We start from the raw sequence: 19,370 nt of genomic DNA, 5'->3' as shown, positions 1-19,370 counted from the left end.
CACAGCTCCGTTAGAGGATTGGAAAGCAGACATACCTTAAACTGCCTTGCCAGGTGCTGCTTGTGGCTTTCTTCCACTTGTTTGAATTTCGATTCCAGTCCCCTCATCTGGTTTTCCATCTTCTCGACGTACTGTAGGTCTCTCTGAGTCCGCCTGTCCAACACCTCTATCGACTGGGACATGTTTTGCACCTGTCAAACCAGAAGGGACTCATTGAGAAGGTGTTTCTCCGGCAGCCCCGCTTGCATCCTAATGCTGAACGTTAACCTTTTCCTACACAGTCAACAAAGCTAAAGGGCAATCAGCCTATGCATTATTTACTAGTTAATCAACAGCATCGCATGGTATTATGACCCCACGTTCTAAAACAGAGCAAATTGGTTTCCTAAACATTTATTCTGCTGTGCTGCAGACAATAATTTAAAGACCACACATGCAAGTAAGGGCTGCAGTCAAGGCTAAAATGCATCATTCTCAATGGCCTCTGAGAGGCTGGGATGGCATGAGAGGCTCTTAGTCGAGCAGAAGCACATCTGACTGCGAGAAACACTTCTGAGGTGCACATCATCATTTCTTCTTGCACGTAAGTGACACTTACTGATTACTTAAGTGCAAACTTTACTCCCAGCTAGTAAAAACTTCATTATCCAAACAGCCCTGCTGTTTATCCAGCATCTGCCACAACAAATGCAGCTGCAGGTGAGGGTATCTGGAAGCTGGGAAGTACCGCGGGAGCTCCCGCTCTGGCTGGTCCCACCGGTACCTGCCCGCTTGGGCGGTTGTGCTGCGTCGGCATCTTTTGCAGCCGACCGACACCGCATCCCCGCGGCTCCCCGCACAGCGCCCATCTGGCCCTGCCGAAGGAATGATGCAAGAAGGTTGGCTGGGCTCCTCATGAGAAAAAAGGTGTGAGGAGGGAGGGAAACGATAGCTAGGCTGACCTGGTTTCGAAGGCTGGCTGCCATCTGATTTATTGAGATATTCTGTTCTCTGTTTTTTCAGGCTAGAAGAAGGTAAATGAAGCTCTGACTTAAGCAAGCACCTAATCACCTGTTTAGCAATGGGTGTAATTTAAGGTCTTTGCATCAAGGATGGTTGTGTTTGCACCACGGTTCGTACATTACAAGGCTCAGCCCGCAACTGGTGCTCCTGCCACGGCCGCGATACCCACAGAAATAAAACCGCCAACATCGGGAGGGATGACGTTTGTGCTTAAAATGAATTAGGCATCCGAGTGTGCTGCTGCGTCATGGCCCGAACTAAAGGCATCGTGGTTCAAGACTCTTCATCTGTGGGTGTCTGAGCAAAACCCAAATGTGAGCCAGTGCTGTCTCTGCAGATCCACCCCGAGATGCTTCCCAGAGCCCATCCTGCCACAACCGCTCTTGTCTCCATCCTTGCCAAAGCCACGCGCAGACAAGCTGGGATGGGGGAAGAACGGTGCAAGTGCGATATTGCCTCCAGCAAATGACACCGGGCTGCTGTGACTTACCTGGAGTGACAGAGCGAGGGGACGGCGGGACACCCACACACAGCCGGGTCTCAGAGACCACTCGCTGCAACCAGCACAGGTCAAATGCCAACTTTGGCGTGTGCATCTCTGAAGGGATCAAAATGCCCATTGCTCATGCACAACGACAAGAAGACTATTACAGGGAACTATTAAAAATGTATGGACAACCTATATTTCAAAGGCCAACAGTGAGGAAACATTTTGTACAACCAGTACAACTGCTCCAGGGGTCTGATGGTCCGCCTCAGCAAAGGTGAAGCTATTTTCAGTCTCCAAGTCCCAACACATCACTCAGAGATGGACCAGCACCCATCTTGATTGCCACCCAGGACCTGTTCAGGGAGATGTGAGGAGCAGGGAAGAGCAGAACAAGACCCTCTTGGTTTGAAGAGGAGAAGAGCAAACCTCCCAGGGGTTCAGGAGCTCCCAGCAGACACAGTTGGGTGCTAATTCACCTGGGCTGAATGGGGAGGAGTTTAAAGACCTCTCTCTACCCCTAGGCAGGAGAATAGAAGTCTTAGACAAGTCTTAGACTGGTCTGCAGATACTTTTATCCTAGTAATCCAGCCTACCTTCCTTTGAATTGAGCAATATCTACACAGCAGAATTGCTCCAACTGATTGGAATAAGAATGACTTGTAGGGATTGTACAAAATTGGCCACATTTATGCCACTAATGCCTAACCCTAATTAAAGGTCAAGCTGCAAGTAATCAGAAAAGAGCATTTCTGTAGCGATACGCTGGTACATGACCCTGCAGGGGCTGAGCGAGGCTATGAGGGGCTCCTTACGCTGCCTTTTGGGCAGTGGGGAGGGAGAGACAGACTCCGCTAGGAAATGAATCACAGCATCTCACTCTGCTTCTGCTCTGAATCACCTCTGGAGGAGCCTCCCTCTCCCCTGCCTGCAGAGGAAAATAAAATAGCCTCCTCGCACGGATCTAAACCGAGACGCCTAAAATTAGCTGCTGTGCTATTTCGGGGATGTGTTTTACAAGCCCAGGCTCTCGCTATTTGTTGCCCATGCTGTTTTCAACCAGGCAAGATTCTGGCCAGACTTGCACAAAGTCAGTCTCCATCACTCCTGATCTCTGACAGTAACGCGTGCTTCATAAGCTGGAGATCTACTTGTTTTCCTTCATTAGCACATTAAGCCCTTGATCCAGCAAAGTACTTTGGCACATGATTAGATTTCAATGAGCCTGTTCATGCTTAAACTTTAGCGTGTACATAAGTGCTCTAATGAACCAAGACTGAAGGATACTGTCTCTCAGATTCCCCCAGCTTCATCCATTAACCATTATCCTCAAATATCAGCTAAAATGCTTTTTGCCTCCATTGGTGGAACACGCACTCTTAACATGAAACCTCATTTTCCATCAAGCTAATGGGAGAGAGATACCTGCAGTTGTCTTGGGGAAGAGTTAATTTTAGCATTTGAAATAGAAAATTGATACAAATGAAACTTCCAGTACTCTTCTTGTCATCTTGTTTCAGAATTAAACCAGAGTAAGGGAGAGTCAGTATTGGTTTGACAAGATTTGCATGGCCAAAGCCATGGTTTGAACCCTGCTCAGGCTTCCTTGTGGGTCAGCCCAAAAGAGCTGTTCTAAGCCCATTTTTGGGGTTTGAATTGGGATGAATCTTTAGCTTTGGGTATCCAGACCAGCTGGTGGAGCAATACAATGAGGCATCTTGAGGCAGATTTTCATGGTCCAGAGGAAGAATTAGGAGAGATATGGACTCAGCTGATGGACCAAGACATGAAAAGTTCATCTTAGAAGGTCTGTAGAAGGCAAAGCGAAGCCTGAGAAGAAATGTTGTTGTCCTCCCTATGTACACCTCAAAGTGAATATCAAAGGAACAAAAAGAACTGTTTAATCTGGAAATCAGTGCTGGCAAAGAACAAGAATTGGCAGGAAACCAAAAATGGTTAAACTATCAGAGGAGGAAGCCCTCCAGATAACAGGTCCAAAAAAAAAAAAAACCAACAAAAAACCAAACAAAACTCAACTGTTCGAATATAAAACATAATCTGTTTATGACCAGGATTTAGCTGATGTCTTGGCTTGAATGCGGTCCAAGCCCTGGCCTCAACACCTGACACACAGGAGGCTGGAAGGACTCGGTGCACTCCAGCCAAAGATGAGCTCAGGCACCTCGGTGTCACACCAGGGCTGCACCGGCTGTGCGGCGGCCCTGGCTCCCCGTCCCCCCCACCCCCTGCTCTTGATGCTGACGGGGTGCCCAGGATTCTCTCGCAAGCAGCATGAGCTGCAGTTTCTGTGCCTGTGCCCATGTGTTGAGTGTCAACGGGGTCTTGGCAGCTTTGAGCCTTCAAGTACATTCAGCTGCTGAAGCCTCTGTGCAGAGATTTTCCACTGAGGATGCTGTAATTGGTTTGTGTACACACACACACATAGAAACGCAGGTTCTCTCTTGCCCATAAAAGCAACACCTTATTATTTCCATAGATGAAATGCAGGTCTCCTCCTTTGAAAACCTAAACACAATTATCTCTTCGCCACATTATGCTGCTTTGTCTGCTGGCAGAGAGAAATCAGGAGATGCAAGTTTTCCCATCTCAAAGCTACAGCTAAAATGCCAGATGAAGGAAGGAGTTTCCAGGTTTGAAATCCCTCCTGGGAAGCTGGAAGCTCTTCTCTGCCATTGCGTTTTCCTATAGGGATTATAATTTCAGCCTTCATCAAGATCAGATGTCTGGCACTAAGAGCCTGTTCTTTATTTTGGGGTTTTCATATAGGTTAGCGTAGGAGTGAGATGCAGACGGATTATCAGGCAGGTACCATATCCCCAGAACACATGCCTTGAAATTCCGCTCCTCCCTCACTTTATTCATTGGCAGCCAGAGAGCTGCAGAAGGGGAAAAAAATCAGCGAGCACTTTCAGCCTCCGCATGGGAAGCGATGCTACCCCAGGTCTCGTGTGCCCAGCTCGCCCGTCCATTAGCAGAGGGCATTGGGTCAGATCCTGCTCGTTTAATGCATACGAGTAGTTCTGGGAACACGACGGCTCTCGGACGCCTGCGTCAGCTGCTGATATAATTCCTGCTGCCTCTCAGACAAATGTGCTGTTGGACCCATTGCTGTTATTGCTTAGAGAAATAAAAGCTTGAGTGGGATTATTTATAGAAGCCTCTGACATACGGAAGGATTGTTTTAGGGCTAAAAGTTTCCTGCCTCGCTTTATTGTCCTTATCACATAGGAAAATGAGTTAAGTGTAGGTTTAATATTGTTATGAGTGACTAACACATCAACTTCCCAAAAGCAGTGGGATAGAAATTGTTTTGTCATGCACAACACATGCCAACATAGCATTAGGGCATGAGGGATAATTAAATCTCAAGCACAGGAGTCCACTCCTATTTTAAAGAGAAGAGCAGCGTTTCACATGAAACAGCATTTCTTCAATGAAATCTATTATCTGGAAAATTTCTTGTTATCGGGAATGTTTCCCTAATGAGATTCTTTGATCTCTTTGGACAGCAGACTATTAAAAACTAATCAAGTGGATGTCAGCATTAGAAAGAAAACCACTAACTGTCATTTCTGTGCTATTTGATGTCGACAGCTTGTACTGTTTTATTTGACCTTTTTAATATCAGCTTGGCTAGGAATACAGGGGCTTTGGGTTTTTAATACTATCTTCTCTCATCTTGTTGAGGCTCATCCTTTGAAACTGCTTGTGTTAGCGTAATGAAAAAAGGAGTAAATAGTAAATTACATCTTTTTTTTTTTTTTGCAATGTGGTTCAATATTTTTGCTTTGATCTCAGCAGTTTTAACCTGACCTTAGGCCACGGTCCCTTTTCCTCTGTGCCTCACAAACACTTAGAGATTTATCCTCCTGACTGCAGCGGATTATTCCCCACTACATGGGGACGGCTACAGCACTGCGGGGCTGGCCCAAGGGGTCCGTCTGCCCTGCAAACCAAGGCTCAGCACAGGTTTTTATCCCCAATATCATGCCAAACCAAACCACCTTTCCCACAAGGGTTCAACCGTTACCTTTTCTAATAGTTGTCTCAGCTGCTTTGTCCTGGCATCACGCGAGCACATCGTCTGTTGAGGTGCCACCACTGTGCATATACAACGTCCCTCGCTATCTTGGGCAGAGCTGTAGACCTGCCAGCTTTCCTCTGGGTTGGTAGGCAACACCTAATTAACACAGGGAAAAATGGGTTAAGTAAATGAGGGGAGGCCTGGCGGGAGGTGAAGGGGGCTGAGTGGAGGAAGCCATGGGGATGTGGCAGATACCGGAGCTGTGCTGGAAGCAAAGGGAGGCTCCTCTGAGGGCCAAGCTGGTGGAATTCACTTGCAATGCAAAAATATGGATTGGGGACAAAGAAAAGAAGGGTCTGAAAAGGAGAGCAAGAGCCAAAGCAACATGGAAATGTCAGTGGTAAAGTATGGACACGAGGAAATCCATGAAGGAGCAAGGGTTGTAGTGAGCTGTAAGGAACCGAGCGCTCGTGGTGGGGGACCCGCTGCCCGGCTGTCATTGCAAACCCCTCGACTTCTCCTTGGCACCATGAGAAGAATATGCCCAAGCTACCAGTGAGGATACAGTGTCCTGGCTGAGGGCTGAGCAGCGGTCACGGTGTATCTGCAGAGCTCTCCCGGAGCAGCAGGAAAACCAGCTTTTCTGAGCAAATGTACACCGGGAGTTATATTTCCCCCCTTCTCCACCAGACTCTCCTGGGGATGGGGAGCTTCACCTGAACAATCCTTTCCCTGCCGATGTTCTGGGGTTCAGGGCAGGGAAAGCCCCAGCCAGGCACACCAGCAAGGAAGGGATGTGGTCCAGAGGGTACGATCAGCATCTCAGCCTGAGCTTTCAGGACAGACCGCGGAAAGGGAGCCCAGCCACAAGCACAGCACATTCCCCAGTCCCCCTCGTGCTCTCCAGACCTCTCAGATCTTAATTTTCCTTTGATCTCGCAGCACTTTGCAAAATACGTAATTTAATCACAATTCAGCCTCTGACCGCTTTGAAGGTAGCACTGTTTTGCCAACCAGAAAGGAAACGTTCTCTTCACTATTTCAATCGATTACAAATAACCTTGCAAATACCCATGTTGACAGACACGCACTATCAGAGACGGCTAGGCACACAATTTGATTCTCTAGCTAAAACAAGCCGGGGGTCGGGGGGAAATAACGGGTCTCATAATCCCTTGTAACATGGAAAAAAAATCCAGCTTCATTCATATCCAGCAGAACCACTACATTAAATACTCGTCTTGAAACTGCAGAGCTATAATACGTTGGCTGCTTCGGAAGGCACAAGCATACAGCCTGGAGGCAAAAGGTGCCCGTTTTTCCCCTGCTAAGGCAAGACAGACAGACGAATTGTTTTTCTCAGCTATTTCCAACGTGGCAAGATCAGGCACCGTCCCAGCCCTCCAGCGAAACAGGGACAGGAAACATACGGCACGACCAAAATAACACCGCAACTTCACTGCATTTCGCACCCCATTAACGACTATTGATTAAAGGCTGGGACGCGAATGAGATCTCGCACCTGCTGTCCCAAAGCTGCTTTACCCAGCGACTGCAAAGCAGCGACGAGGGAAACTTTGCAACCCTTTGGCTGAAGACACCTGGGGGGCAGCCGTGTCGCCCCCAGCCCAGCCTCCCATCTCTTACAGCCCCGCACCGCGCCGATCCCGGGGGGGACACTTTGCAAGCGATGTCCCCCCATCATCACCCCAAAGGGCGACGGCTCTGCCTCTCTCTGCAGCCGGGGGGGCTCCTGCAGGGTCTGCCGGCGGGAGGGGGAAGGCGGCAGCGAAGGAGCCAGACGGCCAGGGAGCTCCCAGGAGCAAGAAGGGATTTAGGCAGCCCGGGGGAGACCCAGGCAAGGAGGGACCGGGCGGCCGGAGGGGAGCGGGGCGCAGTCGCCCCGGTAGGCAGGGATGCTCCGGGCAGCCGGGCGCCCCCCCGCCCGCCGCCCCCCGCACTTACTCCCGTGCTGCGGTCCAAGGTGCCGCCCGTGGCCGCCGTGAGTTTGGTGGTGTTGAGCCCCACGAGGGAGGGCAGCGTCTGCGACATCCAGTTGGTGATCATGGCCATGGTGCTGAGGACGACTCCAATCTTGAGTAAAGGCACAGACATGTCTGCGGGGGGGAGCGCCAAGCACCCTTCATTCTGCACCGGCGCCGGGCTCCATGCCGCTGGGGACGGGCTGCACCAGCCGCCCGGCCGCCGCCACCGCTCGCCGCCGGCCCATCGTCCGCCGCCGCCCCGCCGCGGCCCTGCCCGGCGCTGGCGATGGTGCTGCCGGTGCCTGTGCCGGTGTCGCCGGTGCCGGAGCGCTGCTGCCTCCCCTGCACCCGCCGGGCGCGCCCCAGCCGGAGCCGAGCGAGCGGCTGCAGGAGGCGGGACGGGGACGGGACCGGGGCGGGAGGGAGAGAAGAGGGAGGGGCGGGAGGGGGGGCGTGAGCGCCGCGGAGCGCCCAGCCAGAGAGACTGCGGAGGGCGGGTGGGAGGCAGCGGGGAGAGAAGGGATTTGGGGAGGGAGGAACGGAGGGGAGGAGAAATTTAGGGGAGGGATTTTTTTTTTTTTGGAGGGAGAAGATTTGGGGAAGGGGAGCGGAGGGGAAGAGAGGAGAAAAGATTTGGGGAGAAAAGATCTGGGGAGAGGGAAAAGGACTTTGGGGAAGGGAGAGTGAAGTTTGGGGAGAGGGGAAAAAATTGGGGAAAAGGAAAAAGATTTGGGAGGACGGACGATTTTGGTGAGGTGGGGAAAAGATTTGGGGAGAGAGGAAAAGAATTTGGGAGGAGGCGGCAAAGATTTGGGGAGGGAGAAAAAGGGGGCGGGGGGGGGGGGGGGCGTCCCCCCCGTTGCGGCGCGGCACGGCAGCGCCCCCTGCTGGCTGCCGGCGGCAGCGCCGGGCGCGGTAGCGGGCGCGATGCGGGATCGGGATCGGGATCGATCGATGCTCGGTCCGGAGGGGCCGCGGCGAACGGGGGACAGAGGGAGCTGTTACCAGGCAGGGGGTTTGGGAGCAGCATTCCCCGCTGCGGTGCACGCAAGGCTGCGCCACTCCCGTACAAACCCACGAGGCATGGGACCCAGGTGGGGGCACACGGTGGTCCCCAAGCCTGTGGTCTTCCCGGGCTGCAGGTCATCAGAGCATCTCCCATATCTCCACTTGCCCCCTCACCACATTCTGCTGCCTTTCTCCATCAGCACGAGGGATGCAATACACTTGTGTCAAACCAAAACACCCAGAAACTCTGCTCTGGAGCTGGCAGCCCCGTTCTTGCCCCAGCACTGCTCTTGCCCCATTCCTGCCCTAAAGCTGCTCTTGCCCTGCTCCCAGCAGGCAGGGCTGCATGGACAGGAGAGACGGGACAGCATCCAAAACTGCCAGAGCATCCCACCCCAGAATTCAAAAAAACCTCTTGGCTTTCTGTGGCTTGTGCAGCTCTGAGGCAAATCCTAACAGGACCTTAGCCCTACCTGGGATCATCCCAGCACCCTCCGGTTCTGCTGCTCTGGTCAAAGGGAGCAGGGACAGGTGGCAGCCAAGTGAAGCTGGTTCTGCAGAGAGCGCTGGGGACTTTCTGTTAAAGCACTGAAAGCACATTTACCAAGTCCACCAGGTGGAGGAAAAGAGATGAGTTAGAGTACGAGTGCTGACATCAGGTTGGATCCTGTCCCTCCAACAAGGCAGTGGCAGAATCAGATGCTGGCAGCTGGGAGGCAGTGGCTGGTACGTATCACAGGCTACAGCCATGAAATGCCATTCCCTACCTTCACTTCCCAGCACCCTCAAACAGCATTACCCCTGTCCTTTCCTCCCGCTCCAGCCAGACCAACTCTCATCTGGGTAAGTCAGCCAGCTGACAGGTCAATCGGCTGCTGAAATCAGTAAGAAAATACTCCAGCCCTCTGAATGTGACACTGTTCTGCTCAGGGCTCCCAAAGTAGATGAACCCCATCGAATCTGCTTCAGCCAGCCCGGGCATCCTTTGCATGGCACAACTGTTGTCAGGTTGTGCTGCGTTGTCCCTGAGGAGGCGGTCAGCACCAAGGTGTTCCAGCTGTGGTTGTAGGAACAGGGTCATTAGGCAAAAGCCTCAGATGGTTTCAATCTTTTAGAATAAATCACAGCTCCCCGTTTTGTTCCAGTTCAGCCCGCTCTGCTTTAACAGGTGCTTTTGCTGCGCTCAGCACTGTAGCAGCTGAGACCCTGATTGCTTCTCTGATTTCATGCCATATAAAACACTTGAGTGCTGCACTTACATCATCTTAATGTTCATTTTGAAACAGAGTTTGTAAGTAAAGTTTGTCCCTCCTATTTGTCTACTCCAAACACATACAAAGGCAATTAGACCTACAGATATGTTGTTATTTAAAATGGTATTCAGCAGGGTAAGAAGCATTCCTCTGCCTTGCTCTGGATTCCACCTGGACTAACAAAAGACTCATTTCCTACCAGTGCACGCAGGTAATTTAATTCATATGCCCTTCAAATGCTTTGCAATGATTAAAGCTTCTGCAGACAGGGACAGCGAGGCACGGAGAGAGGAGCAGCAGCCACAAGTCCCTGCTAAGGAGGGGGCCCATTATTTGGAATATTTTAGCAATGCCCAGCACAGAGGGTCCGTGCAGGCGGGGGGAGGCAGCAGCAGTCAGGAGAGTTGCTCCATGTCCCTGCAGCAAAACCCTTACGTCAGCGGAAAGAGGGGCTGCGGCTGTAACAACGGGGGAGAGAGAAATCCAGGTGATTTTCTTCCTTCCTCTTGCTTCCAGTGGCTATGAAATAGGCAAAAGCAGCACATTTTTGGGAGTCTTTGCTGGTAAGATAAAGGGAGTTAAGGCAGGGACATCACGAGATGGGCTGTTCTTTCCTACCTGTTCAGAAAGTTCAGTGACTCGATGCATTAACGGCCTGCCCGGGGAGCAGGGTGGCCCTGAGCCCATAGGGTACACCCTATGCTGGCAGAGCCACAGCCCATCCCCAGCACATCACACTGCCCGTGACCAGCTGAGTCCACATCAGCCGGTCCCAAGCAGAGACTTGACAAAAAAGAGGCTCCCAGAAATGCCACTATTTCCATTTTTCAGGGATGAAGGGTTATTCAGCGGGAAGAGGCGCTGGTGACCGCTGTGCAATGAGATGCTGCCGCTCACCTCGTGCTGTGCTGGGTCACGGGCATCAAGCAGGAAAATGACCTCTGTCATCTCAGTGCCTGAAGTGGGTGATGTGCAAACATGGAAACCTCTTCCCTACCCTAATGATTTCCCTGCTTGTAGAAGCTCAGCGTGGCAACAAAACGAAACATAGGCAGCAAAAAACAGAAGGGACGTGAACTTGATGTGGGAGACATGATGTTGCCCTTACTCATGCTATAGCAAATCAGAAGAAATGCCAGTAAAATCAAGAAGGAGGGGACTCGGGTGACACTGTTTGACCTGAGAGCATTCACTGACGGGTCTTTCCAGAGAAAAGCAGGATCCATCCTTAAAAAGAGCAACTTTTCCTTGTAACATCTGCAGAAATCTGTTCGGTACCGGTTTTGCTGAACTGGTTGAATTCACCTTTCTCCTGATCAATGCACAGGGCATTGCCTTGCAAAAAAACCTCCTCATGTCACTGAGTTTTTCTTGTCCTGAATGTATTTGCTACAGTCGCCCTTCCCACAAGAGCATGGGGTGCAATTGTGCCCTCTTGGTGCCCCCCCTGCAGAGAGTAAATAGCAGGAACAGATGAACTGTTAGGGAACAAAAGATCCTATTTGCATGCATATATTCTGAGCAGAGAATGAGAAGGAATGACAGGTAAAAGCAAAGAATAGGGTCTTCCAAAATAGCTACTTGGTGGAAAATTCTGCTGCTGGGAAGTGCTAATGTATAATGGGACTTTCTGCCTGAAGGAGCCCTACAAGGGTCAAGGTTTGCAAACATGGCCAACTCCTCTGTGTGTGTGCAGGACGTGACGGTCATTGTCTCCCTCTCCTGGCTGGTTCAGAGAAGAGGTGCTGAGGTTTCTGTTGCTCCCAAGCTTAGGTGGCGATGGTGCCTGTAGACCCCAGTCAGAGAGCTCCTATTTAATGCATGGTGAGAGGATGAGATCTGCTTTAAAATATATACACCTGTATTTTAACAGCCTCAAATGTTGCTGTTGCTCCAAGCTGGCTCAGTAAATGCTGGAGGCACCTCAGCTGACACCTGACATCTCCGGCGAGGAGGACACGTCCAGCTGGCTGCCGGATGGAGGGCAGTGCCCCAGGCACCTTCCCAGGGCTGGCAGCTCCTGTCCTGGGAGCGCAGGGCTCAGGAATTTCCCCGGGCACTCAGGTCGGACCTGGGATTGCTCCGGTGCCTGGCACAGCCCATACTCCAGCTCTTTCCCACTCCCCTCTGCAACGAAGCCCTGTGAGATGTTCCATGTCCACTGGCCAAGAGGCTGCGGGAAAGGTCTTGTCCTATCCAGAAGGACCTCTCTGTGTCACTTCAGGAACCCTCCTCAGACACTTAGACTGACTCTTCTCCAAATCTCCCTCCTGTAGTCGATGGGGCTCTGAACCAGCCTCTGGAGGACTCTCTGCCTCCGCTGCCTCCTTTCATCCCTCCCGGAGTCCTGACCAATGCTGCCCCAGTCCCTGTTGCTGCCGCGTTCCTGAGTGAATGACGACATTTCTCATCCCCCTCTCAACACAGCAAACGTTCACCCCCTTCCCTCACATTTCTCATTACCTGGGCTTGTGGCAGGAGGTACCCGAAATCCCTCTGCACCAGCCTGTGTTCAGCAAGGGGCTGTGAATGGTGCCAAGAAGCAGAGACACCCCCACCTACTCCAGAAAGCAGTGTGGGCAACTTCATCTCATTTAGGAACATACACTTTGTACCCATCACCTCTGGAGCGTGCGACAATCTTCTGTTGCGGTTGCCGTGGGGCATCTGTCTCTCAGCAGGTCACGACTGCCACGGGAATAAATGGTACCAGGTTTCCACGATTTTTGGCTCTAACCTCCAAATATCCTTGTCCTTTTGGCTGTTTTTGTCACTGTCTGTGCTACCATCACTCACACAAGCCTCAGTCTTGGAGCTGCACCCTGTTACCTCAGCACTGTACCAAGGCAGAACAAACTCTTCCCCTCCCATTATGGACAGATGGGGAAAGCAAAGTAAGGAAGAAAACAGCAATTCAAGCCCCTAAAGTGCTTTGGACACAGTGCCCGTGATGCCGCAGATCACTGCCAGCTCCTGGTGGGACTTGGTGTGAAACCACCTGTGCCTGGTGCTGAGCTCCGCTCCAGGAGCGGCCTCATTTCAGGATCAGGCACCTCAATACGCTTTGGAAAGTTCACCCCCGAACTATGGACACTGGGACTTCTCCTTCCACAAGCAAAACGCTCTGCAACACTCCCTTTCGTCACCCGCACGGCGCGTGGAAACGCTGCAGCAAAAGGAACACGCTCCTTATGTTACGCTAGAACAGAATAATCCCCTTCGCAGGTCTTCACTCCGCTAAATCTGTGTTTAGCTAAAGCTCCTCTTGACATGAAACTCCTGCTCTACCAGCGAGTGCCAATCCGTGTCAGAGCCTCTGGGCAAGATCAGAGCCCATTAAAGTCGGCGCAGGTTCCGCCGGCGCGTCAGCGGGTTCCTGTTACTCGGCTGTTTTGGTTGGGAATGATGATTTTTTTGACGTATTTCCCTGGGTCAGTCGCACACGCCTCCAGTCACAAAGTGCCTTTACACGGAAAAACTTGTTCTGTGTGTTGCTCGCTAGAAAACACGGCATCGCTCCAGGGGTTCTCCTGGCCCCAGCGCTGGCACGAGCCGGCCCCCGCTCTTATCCTTCCAGGAGATCTGTTGCATTTTGGCTGCTTTTGAATGCTGGAGGCTGGGAGCCAGGACCTGGGTCCTGAACACAGGAGAATGGTTCCCAGGGCCAAAACCCAGCACAAAAACCTGGAGGCTGAGAGCAGGGTCCTGCGCTCAGCTCTGGGAGGGCAGTGGGCAAGCAATAGCTACAGTCTACAAAAGAAGGAAAAATCAAGATTTTGAGGTGCTCTTCCCCCACAAGTGGGGCTCTGAGACATATCTCAGGCTCTGTGCCTCGGTTTCCCCAAGTGCATCATCTGCTTTTTGGGGGACTTGCTTGACTGATTCAACCTCTCAGGTATCTTCCTGCCCACCTTGGGTCTTCCAAAGAGCCCAACCAAGGCACCTACAGGCAACAAACCCCAGAGGAGCACTCCTTGGGTGTCCCTGTCCCTGCTCCTTTTTGTTCACAGCTTCACCACAGCAAAGCCAACACTTATAACTCAAGAATTAGCTTTTTCCACTGTCAACGCCTTCTACAACCTTCATCTGTCTAACTCACTCAGATAGTGATTAGTTTTGTATTACTTTACGCAGTGATGCTAATACTGATTACAAGGCCTGATAACCTGAGTAATAAATAAGACCCAGGGCTGAGAATTACCTTTCTTTTTTATTGGTTAAAGCTGAAGTTAGTGAAACAAGACACAAATTGGTTTATGAGATGAGGCAGCTGCCTCCTGTTACAGGCTGCAGATTTGCAGCTTAATCCTTCGAGTTTTGCCCTGACAGGGGAGGGAAGAGCCCGGCCAGCACACAGGGCACTGGGAACATCCCCATGGATGGAGGGGACCAGCACAGCCAGACTGGATGGCGCTGGGGGCATGGGAATGCTCCCCTGAAAACAGCCCCGAGAGGGACCTGATGTCCTTTTTCAGGAAAATCAATGGAATTTTTATTTATTTATTTTAGAAGCCTTGAATGTTTAATAACTGCCTGCTCCAGGAAGGTATTTCTTCCCGTGTGGTTCCAATGATTACCAGGTAAGCGGATGTCACAGCATCGGGGGCCCTGCTCCGCGCCTGGGAAACTTCGAGGAAAGCAAAGAGCTTTTCACTGCTAATATCCCAGCAGCTCACCAGCAAGCACCGAGCATGACAAAAGGACAGGTCGGACAGACAGACAGACAAGCAGATGGCATCCAAGACCCCCTCTGCCGATACCCCTGGCTTTACTACAGCAGCCCAAATCCTCTGCCCCCCTGGCAGCACCATCTTTCTGCACGTGACAGGCTGATCCTTAGAGAGCAGAAGTTGGCTCTGCTCCTCCACGGCTGCAGAGGAGCCGTCCTGGGTCTCACCCAGAACACGACAAGGCGAGAAAGCCCCGTGCTTTGCCTGGGGAGCCCTCAGCCCCCAGCTGCATGCAGAGCCGGAGTGAGGGTGCTGCACCCCAGGGTGCCCCCGCTGCACCCCAAAACCAGCCTGTTCCATTCAGCCAACACATGTCATTTCAGGTTTTGACTGCTGACCTGTGGAGAGCCAAGACAAGGCACAAAACACATCAGAAAACCTTTGGCTGCTTGGGCAAATCCCAGAGCCTGGTACAGGTCTTGCTTTGGGGCTCCTGCAGCCCCACCCTGGGGGCACTTTGGGGGATTGAGGGAAATCTGCAAAGAACTGGGATGTTGGGGGGCATGTAGGGGCAGCTCCCCCTTGTTTCTCACAGGTAAAACTACCATCCACTTTAGGCTGGTTTCAAAGCCCCGACCAAGCGTGGGGGTGCAGCCCACAGTGTGTGTGTCACCCCTGTGCCCCCAGCCAAGCACCAGCACCTGTCCCCCCCCTGCAAAGGGGCCCATCGGAGGATGCTGCAGTACCAACTCCTTGAAGACAACTCGCTCAGCTCCACCAGCAGAGCTTTCCCAGCTCCCAGCTGGAAGAAGAGCCACGTGCTCACCCCCTGCAGCCCCATTTCACAGCCGCCCATCTCCCCATTTCTCCTTTTCTCCTGTGCTGGTCTGGCAGTGTCACTGCAGGGAAGGAAAGGAGGGGACGGCTGTAGCTTCTGCATCACCAGGGAAAGCTGCCTAAATCAGCAACCTCTCTCCCTTGAACCTCAATCCCTCCTTTCCCAGCACGGGATCTCTGTAGGGGGTGGGAGAGACTCCACGTGTGATGGAGATGTGAATCCAGCACTGAATTCAACACGGAAGACACTGAGCTGGGCGGTGTCTGGGCTGAAAGGCATATTTGGGGACTGCATCTGGCAGCTGTGCTGCCGAAACGAGATGCTACAAGTCTGAAAGGGCTCTGCAGTGCCAAGCGAGGCAGCAGGCACGCTGGCGGGAGAGCTCTGCATGGCTGGCAGGACTCGGATACCTGCAGGCACCAAAGCCCAGGTGAACACTGCAGAGCAGAAAGCAGCTCTAGCTGAAGGCAGCTCAGCAAAGCCAGGGCTTTAGCAGGGGCTCCCAACCTGGGGTCAGTGGGCAGGGATGGGCTGGGAGGTAACTCTGCCAAAGCCTGCAATGTTCAGAGCAGATTTGATTCCCCATCCCCACCCCAATTTAAAGTTGGGTGAAAAGTTGGAGTGCTGCATTCACCAAAAAAAACCAACCCACAACAAAAAAAAAAAAAACAGGAAAAGGCAAAGCAGCCAAGCACAGCAGCATCCTTGGCACAAGAGCTGATAACTCCGTGTCCTTGAAAAAACCCACCAATGCAGAGCGACGGAGGCTGACAAGGCCGATGGGGGTGGCGACGGCCCTGGGAAAGGGGACACCACCCGGGTCCCCAGGCCATGGGTGCAATCATGGGGCTGGGCAGGAGGGGAGGCTGGAGGGACGGGGGGTGACAGTTGGCCCCACCATGACTCTGCCACAGCCCCAGGCTGGCTGTGGGGCCGCTGCATGGCCAGGAGCCCCTTTCTGCTGATTCCCAAGCAATGCTGGCGGGCGCTGCTGCTTTGTCCAGCGCGGCGCATGCGCCTTCCCCGAGCATCCTCACACACAATGGGCTTTTCCTGGGCGCTCACTCGCAGCTCTGGTCCCTTCCCACCCCTCCTCATCCACACAGCTCTTGGATTTCATTGCCTTCCCCCCACTCCCCGCAATTACTACCTTCTCATCCCTTCTCCAGAGGGCTCCATGCAATTAAGGCAGCTCTTTCGCCATTTCTTGCTGGGGGCAGCAGAAATACTCTGAGGGTGCAAAGCCAAAAGGTTTCAGCTACTGAAACTTCAGCAATAGGGCAGTGACAGGAGAGACCATTATCAGCAGGAGAAAGGAAAAATTCTACATAAAGCATCCAGGATGAGAGCCCAGCTGCTAATTGCTCCTACACTACGAAGCCTCCATTTCTCTCCTATTTATAGCTTCTTTTTCTTTCTTTATTTTTTTGCTCGCAGGCAGCATCACAATTAACCCCACAATCTAGAGCATCCTCTTGCAATTACTTTTCTTCCTTTCCTGAGTGGCTGGGGAAAAAAAATCATAACCCAAAAAGCAAAAGGCAAGCTCCCTGCCCGCCTCTCCCCAGTTTTCTTAAAGAAGTCAAATGGAGTTTTAGCTCCACTTGCAAGAGATGGCTTTTGTGTGCCTCCCTTCCTCACCCCAGCCCCACTACTCACTCAGTCCAGGGGCCAGAACAGTCACTGCAAGCATTAAAATCCAACAAAAGCCAAAAAAAAAAAGTAGAAGGGGGAGAGCGAGATAAATAAGATGCTCCCCTCTCCCACAAGCCTGTCACAGATGGAAACATCAAGGGACATTTAAATGTCACCTAAAATCAGCAAAGCTACCCCCAAATGAGGAGCTGGCGTGGAGGGGGGTGACGAGGAGGGACCCGCCACCGCACTCGCACGTCGCGTCCCTTCGGGAACCTGGGACGGGGAGCCCCGAACTTTGCTGAACCCCAGCCAGGGTCCCACTGTCCCCCAGCACCCCCAGCCCCACATCGCAACTTTCCCCACAAGTGGGGCGGGCAGGTGGGGTGTCCCCCCCAAAACTCCCCAGGGGGACCACACTGGGGTAGCCCCTTGTCCCCCAGTTCTGGGGTCTGGTCTCTTGAGTCTCCCCCCACCTGCTCTCCCCCCACCAAGGCCCGGAGGATCCACCTGCTAAGCAAACTGGGGGTGCCCTGGGATGGGGGCACAAAGCTGCAGCTTCCCACTCCAGTTTTCTTTTGTGCTCTCGAGGTTTAATAGAAAATGGCGTTGGGGAGAAAGGGAGAAAAAAAAAAGGGGGGGGGGTGTGTTGGGGGGGGGGAAGCAAGAGAGAAACCTACTTGGGTGAGTTCTGTGCCCATCAGGATGAGGAAGCAGAGGGTCAGGAGCTTGCTTGCCGGTTGCATGTCTCGCACCCAGTTCTAGGCACCTTGCATACAGATCACCTCCGGGCGAGCCTCCCTGTGCCGATCACCGAGCGCCTCGCTGCCTCCTCAGTCCTTTATTGTTCTTATTCTTTTAATTTAAAATAATAAAAAAAGACAAGAAAACGCAATTAAAAAAAAAAAAAACAAACCAAAAAAAATCAGAATAATTCTCCAGGCGGCTCTCAGCACCCCCAGGAAGCAATGCAAGAAATCTGCTCAGCAGAGCCTTCACTTTGCATATTTATTGGGATCCCAGTTTCTCTCCTCTGCTCTCGGTGCTGGCTCTCCGGCAATTGTTTTTTATTTTAATGGCTCCCTTGATCAAAAGACATTTGCGAGGAGAAATTCAACGGAGCACAAAATGATTATCGCTGCTATTGCCAAAAGTTTGCCTTGAAAAGGGGGGGTGATGGGGAGAGGACAGGGATTAACAAAAAAAAAAAAAAAAAAAAAAGAAGGAATTGGTAGGGCTGGCTACTAGCAGGGGATGGCTGTGGAACAGGATGTGACATCAACTGAGGCGGGGGAAATTTAACTACAGACGGCAAAAGGAGCCGGGGAAAAGCAGCCTCGGGAGCGGCGGTGCGGGGCCGGCGGATGCTGGTTTAGCCAGGGCTGGGGGATTATTAACCCCTTCCCTCCCTCCCAGGAGCTCAAGGACCTGCTGGGCCCGCCCCCCAGCTTTTCAGGGGTGCTGGAGGGGGTCAGAGGTATCTAATCCCCCGCCCCCAAATACCAACCTCCAAGCAAAGATGCTTTCTCAAACACAGGGCTCTGAGCAGCATCCACTGCAAGGCTCAAAAGAATGGAAGACGGCAGGAGGTTGGTGCTAAACCTGGCTCTGCTGGGCATTCACCCTTGCACCCGCTCCCAGCACCCTGTCTGAGGTATCAGAGGTATCTAATCCCCCACCTCAAAATACCAACCTCCAAGCAAAGATGCCTTCCCAAACACAGGGCTCTGAGCAGCATCCGCTGCAAGGCTCAGGCTCAAAAGAATAGGAGGCGGCAGGAGGTTGGTGCTAAACCTGGCTCTGCTGGGCATTTGCCCTTGCACCCGCTCCCAGCACCCTGTCAGAGGTATCAGAGGTATCTAATCCCCAGCCCTAAAATACCAACCTCCAAGCAAAGATGCCTTCTCAAACACAGGGCTCTGAGCAGCATCCACTGCAAGGCTCAGGCTCAAAATAATAGGAGGCGGCAGGAGGTTGGTGCTAAACCTGGCTCTGCTGGGCATTCGCCCTTGCACCCGCTGCCAGCGCCCTGCCAGGGTCGTGCTGCTGCTCTGGGGGCTTTGCTGGGGGGTTGCGGCCACTGCCCACCCCACACTGTGCCCTTCTCCTCCCAAATCCATGGGGGCTGTTTACTCTCATTCCTGTCTCACACACACTCCTCAAATGCTCCCCAAACCCCCATTTTCCCAGGACCTCGTAAATACTGTGATGTTTCTTAGTACCTGGCAACGCAGGTGAATGGCATCATCCACCTTTTCCAGAGGTGAGAAATGTAATGCAGATCTTCTCTTAATGATTATTGAATGATTTAATACAAATCGCTTGCCACGTGCTCACAATTAGCAGAGGCTCCACAAGACGATTTTCCCCCTCGATTGCTCATTGCAAAAGGTTTCTTCTGAAGTCCTCTGGTACTGGTTTTTACTGGAGCGGGAGATGGGATGTCT

The 19,370-nt window shown here is 52.3% G+C and overlaps 1 protein-coding gene across 2 annotated transcripts in view; it reads right to left on the bottom strand.

Annotated features, from left to right (window-relative positions):
- The window catches only part of OLFM1 (olfactomedin 1), a 30,480-nt gene extending 12,334 nt beyond the window's left edge, over window positions 1–18,146 (bottom strand). Inside the window, exons 1-3 of one of the 2 annotated variants that reach the window (XM_065853908.2) lie at window positions 17,604–18,146; window positions 5,541–5,690; window positions 36–191 (exon numbers count right to left, since the gene is read on the bottom strand). In XM_065853908.2, the coding sequence (XP_065709980.1) occupies window positions 36–191; window positions 5,541–5,690; window positions 17,604–17,669 (372 nt within the window). In that variant the 5' untranslated portion in view covers window positions 17,670–18,146. Of the gene's footprint in view, window positions 1–35; window positions 192–5,540; window positions 5,691–7,499; window positions 7,931–17,603 lie in introns of those variants that run through there. The other variant, XM_065853907.2, reaches the window with a different exon arrangement.
- Window positions 18,147–19,370: the final 1,224 nt, after the last annotated feature.

Source organism: Patagioenas fasciata, chromosome 20 (assembly GCF_037038585.1).
Source record: "Patagioenas fasciata isolate bPatFas1 chromosome 20, bPatFas1.hap1, whole genome shotgun sequence".
Lineage (NCBI taxonomy): Eukaryota > Metazoa > Chordata > Aves > Columbiformes > Columbidae > Patagioenas > Patagioenas fasciata.
The sequence above is the reverse complement of the archived record's forward strand: the minus strand, read 5'-3'. Positions and strand labels throughout refer to the sequence as shown.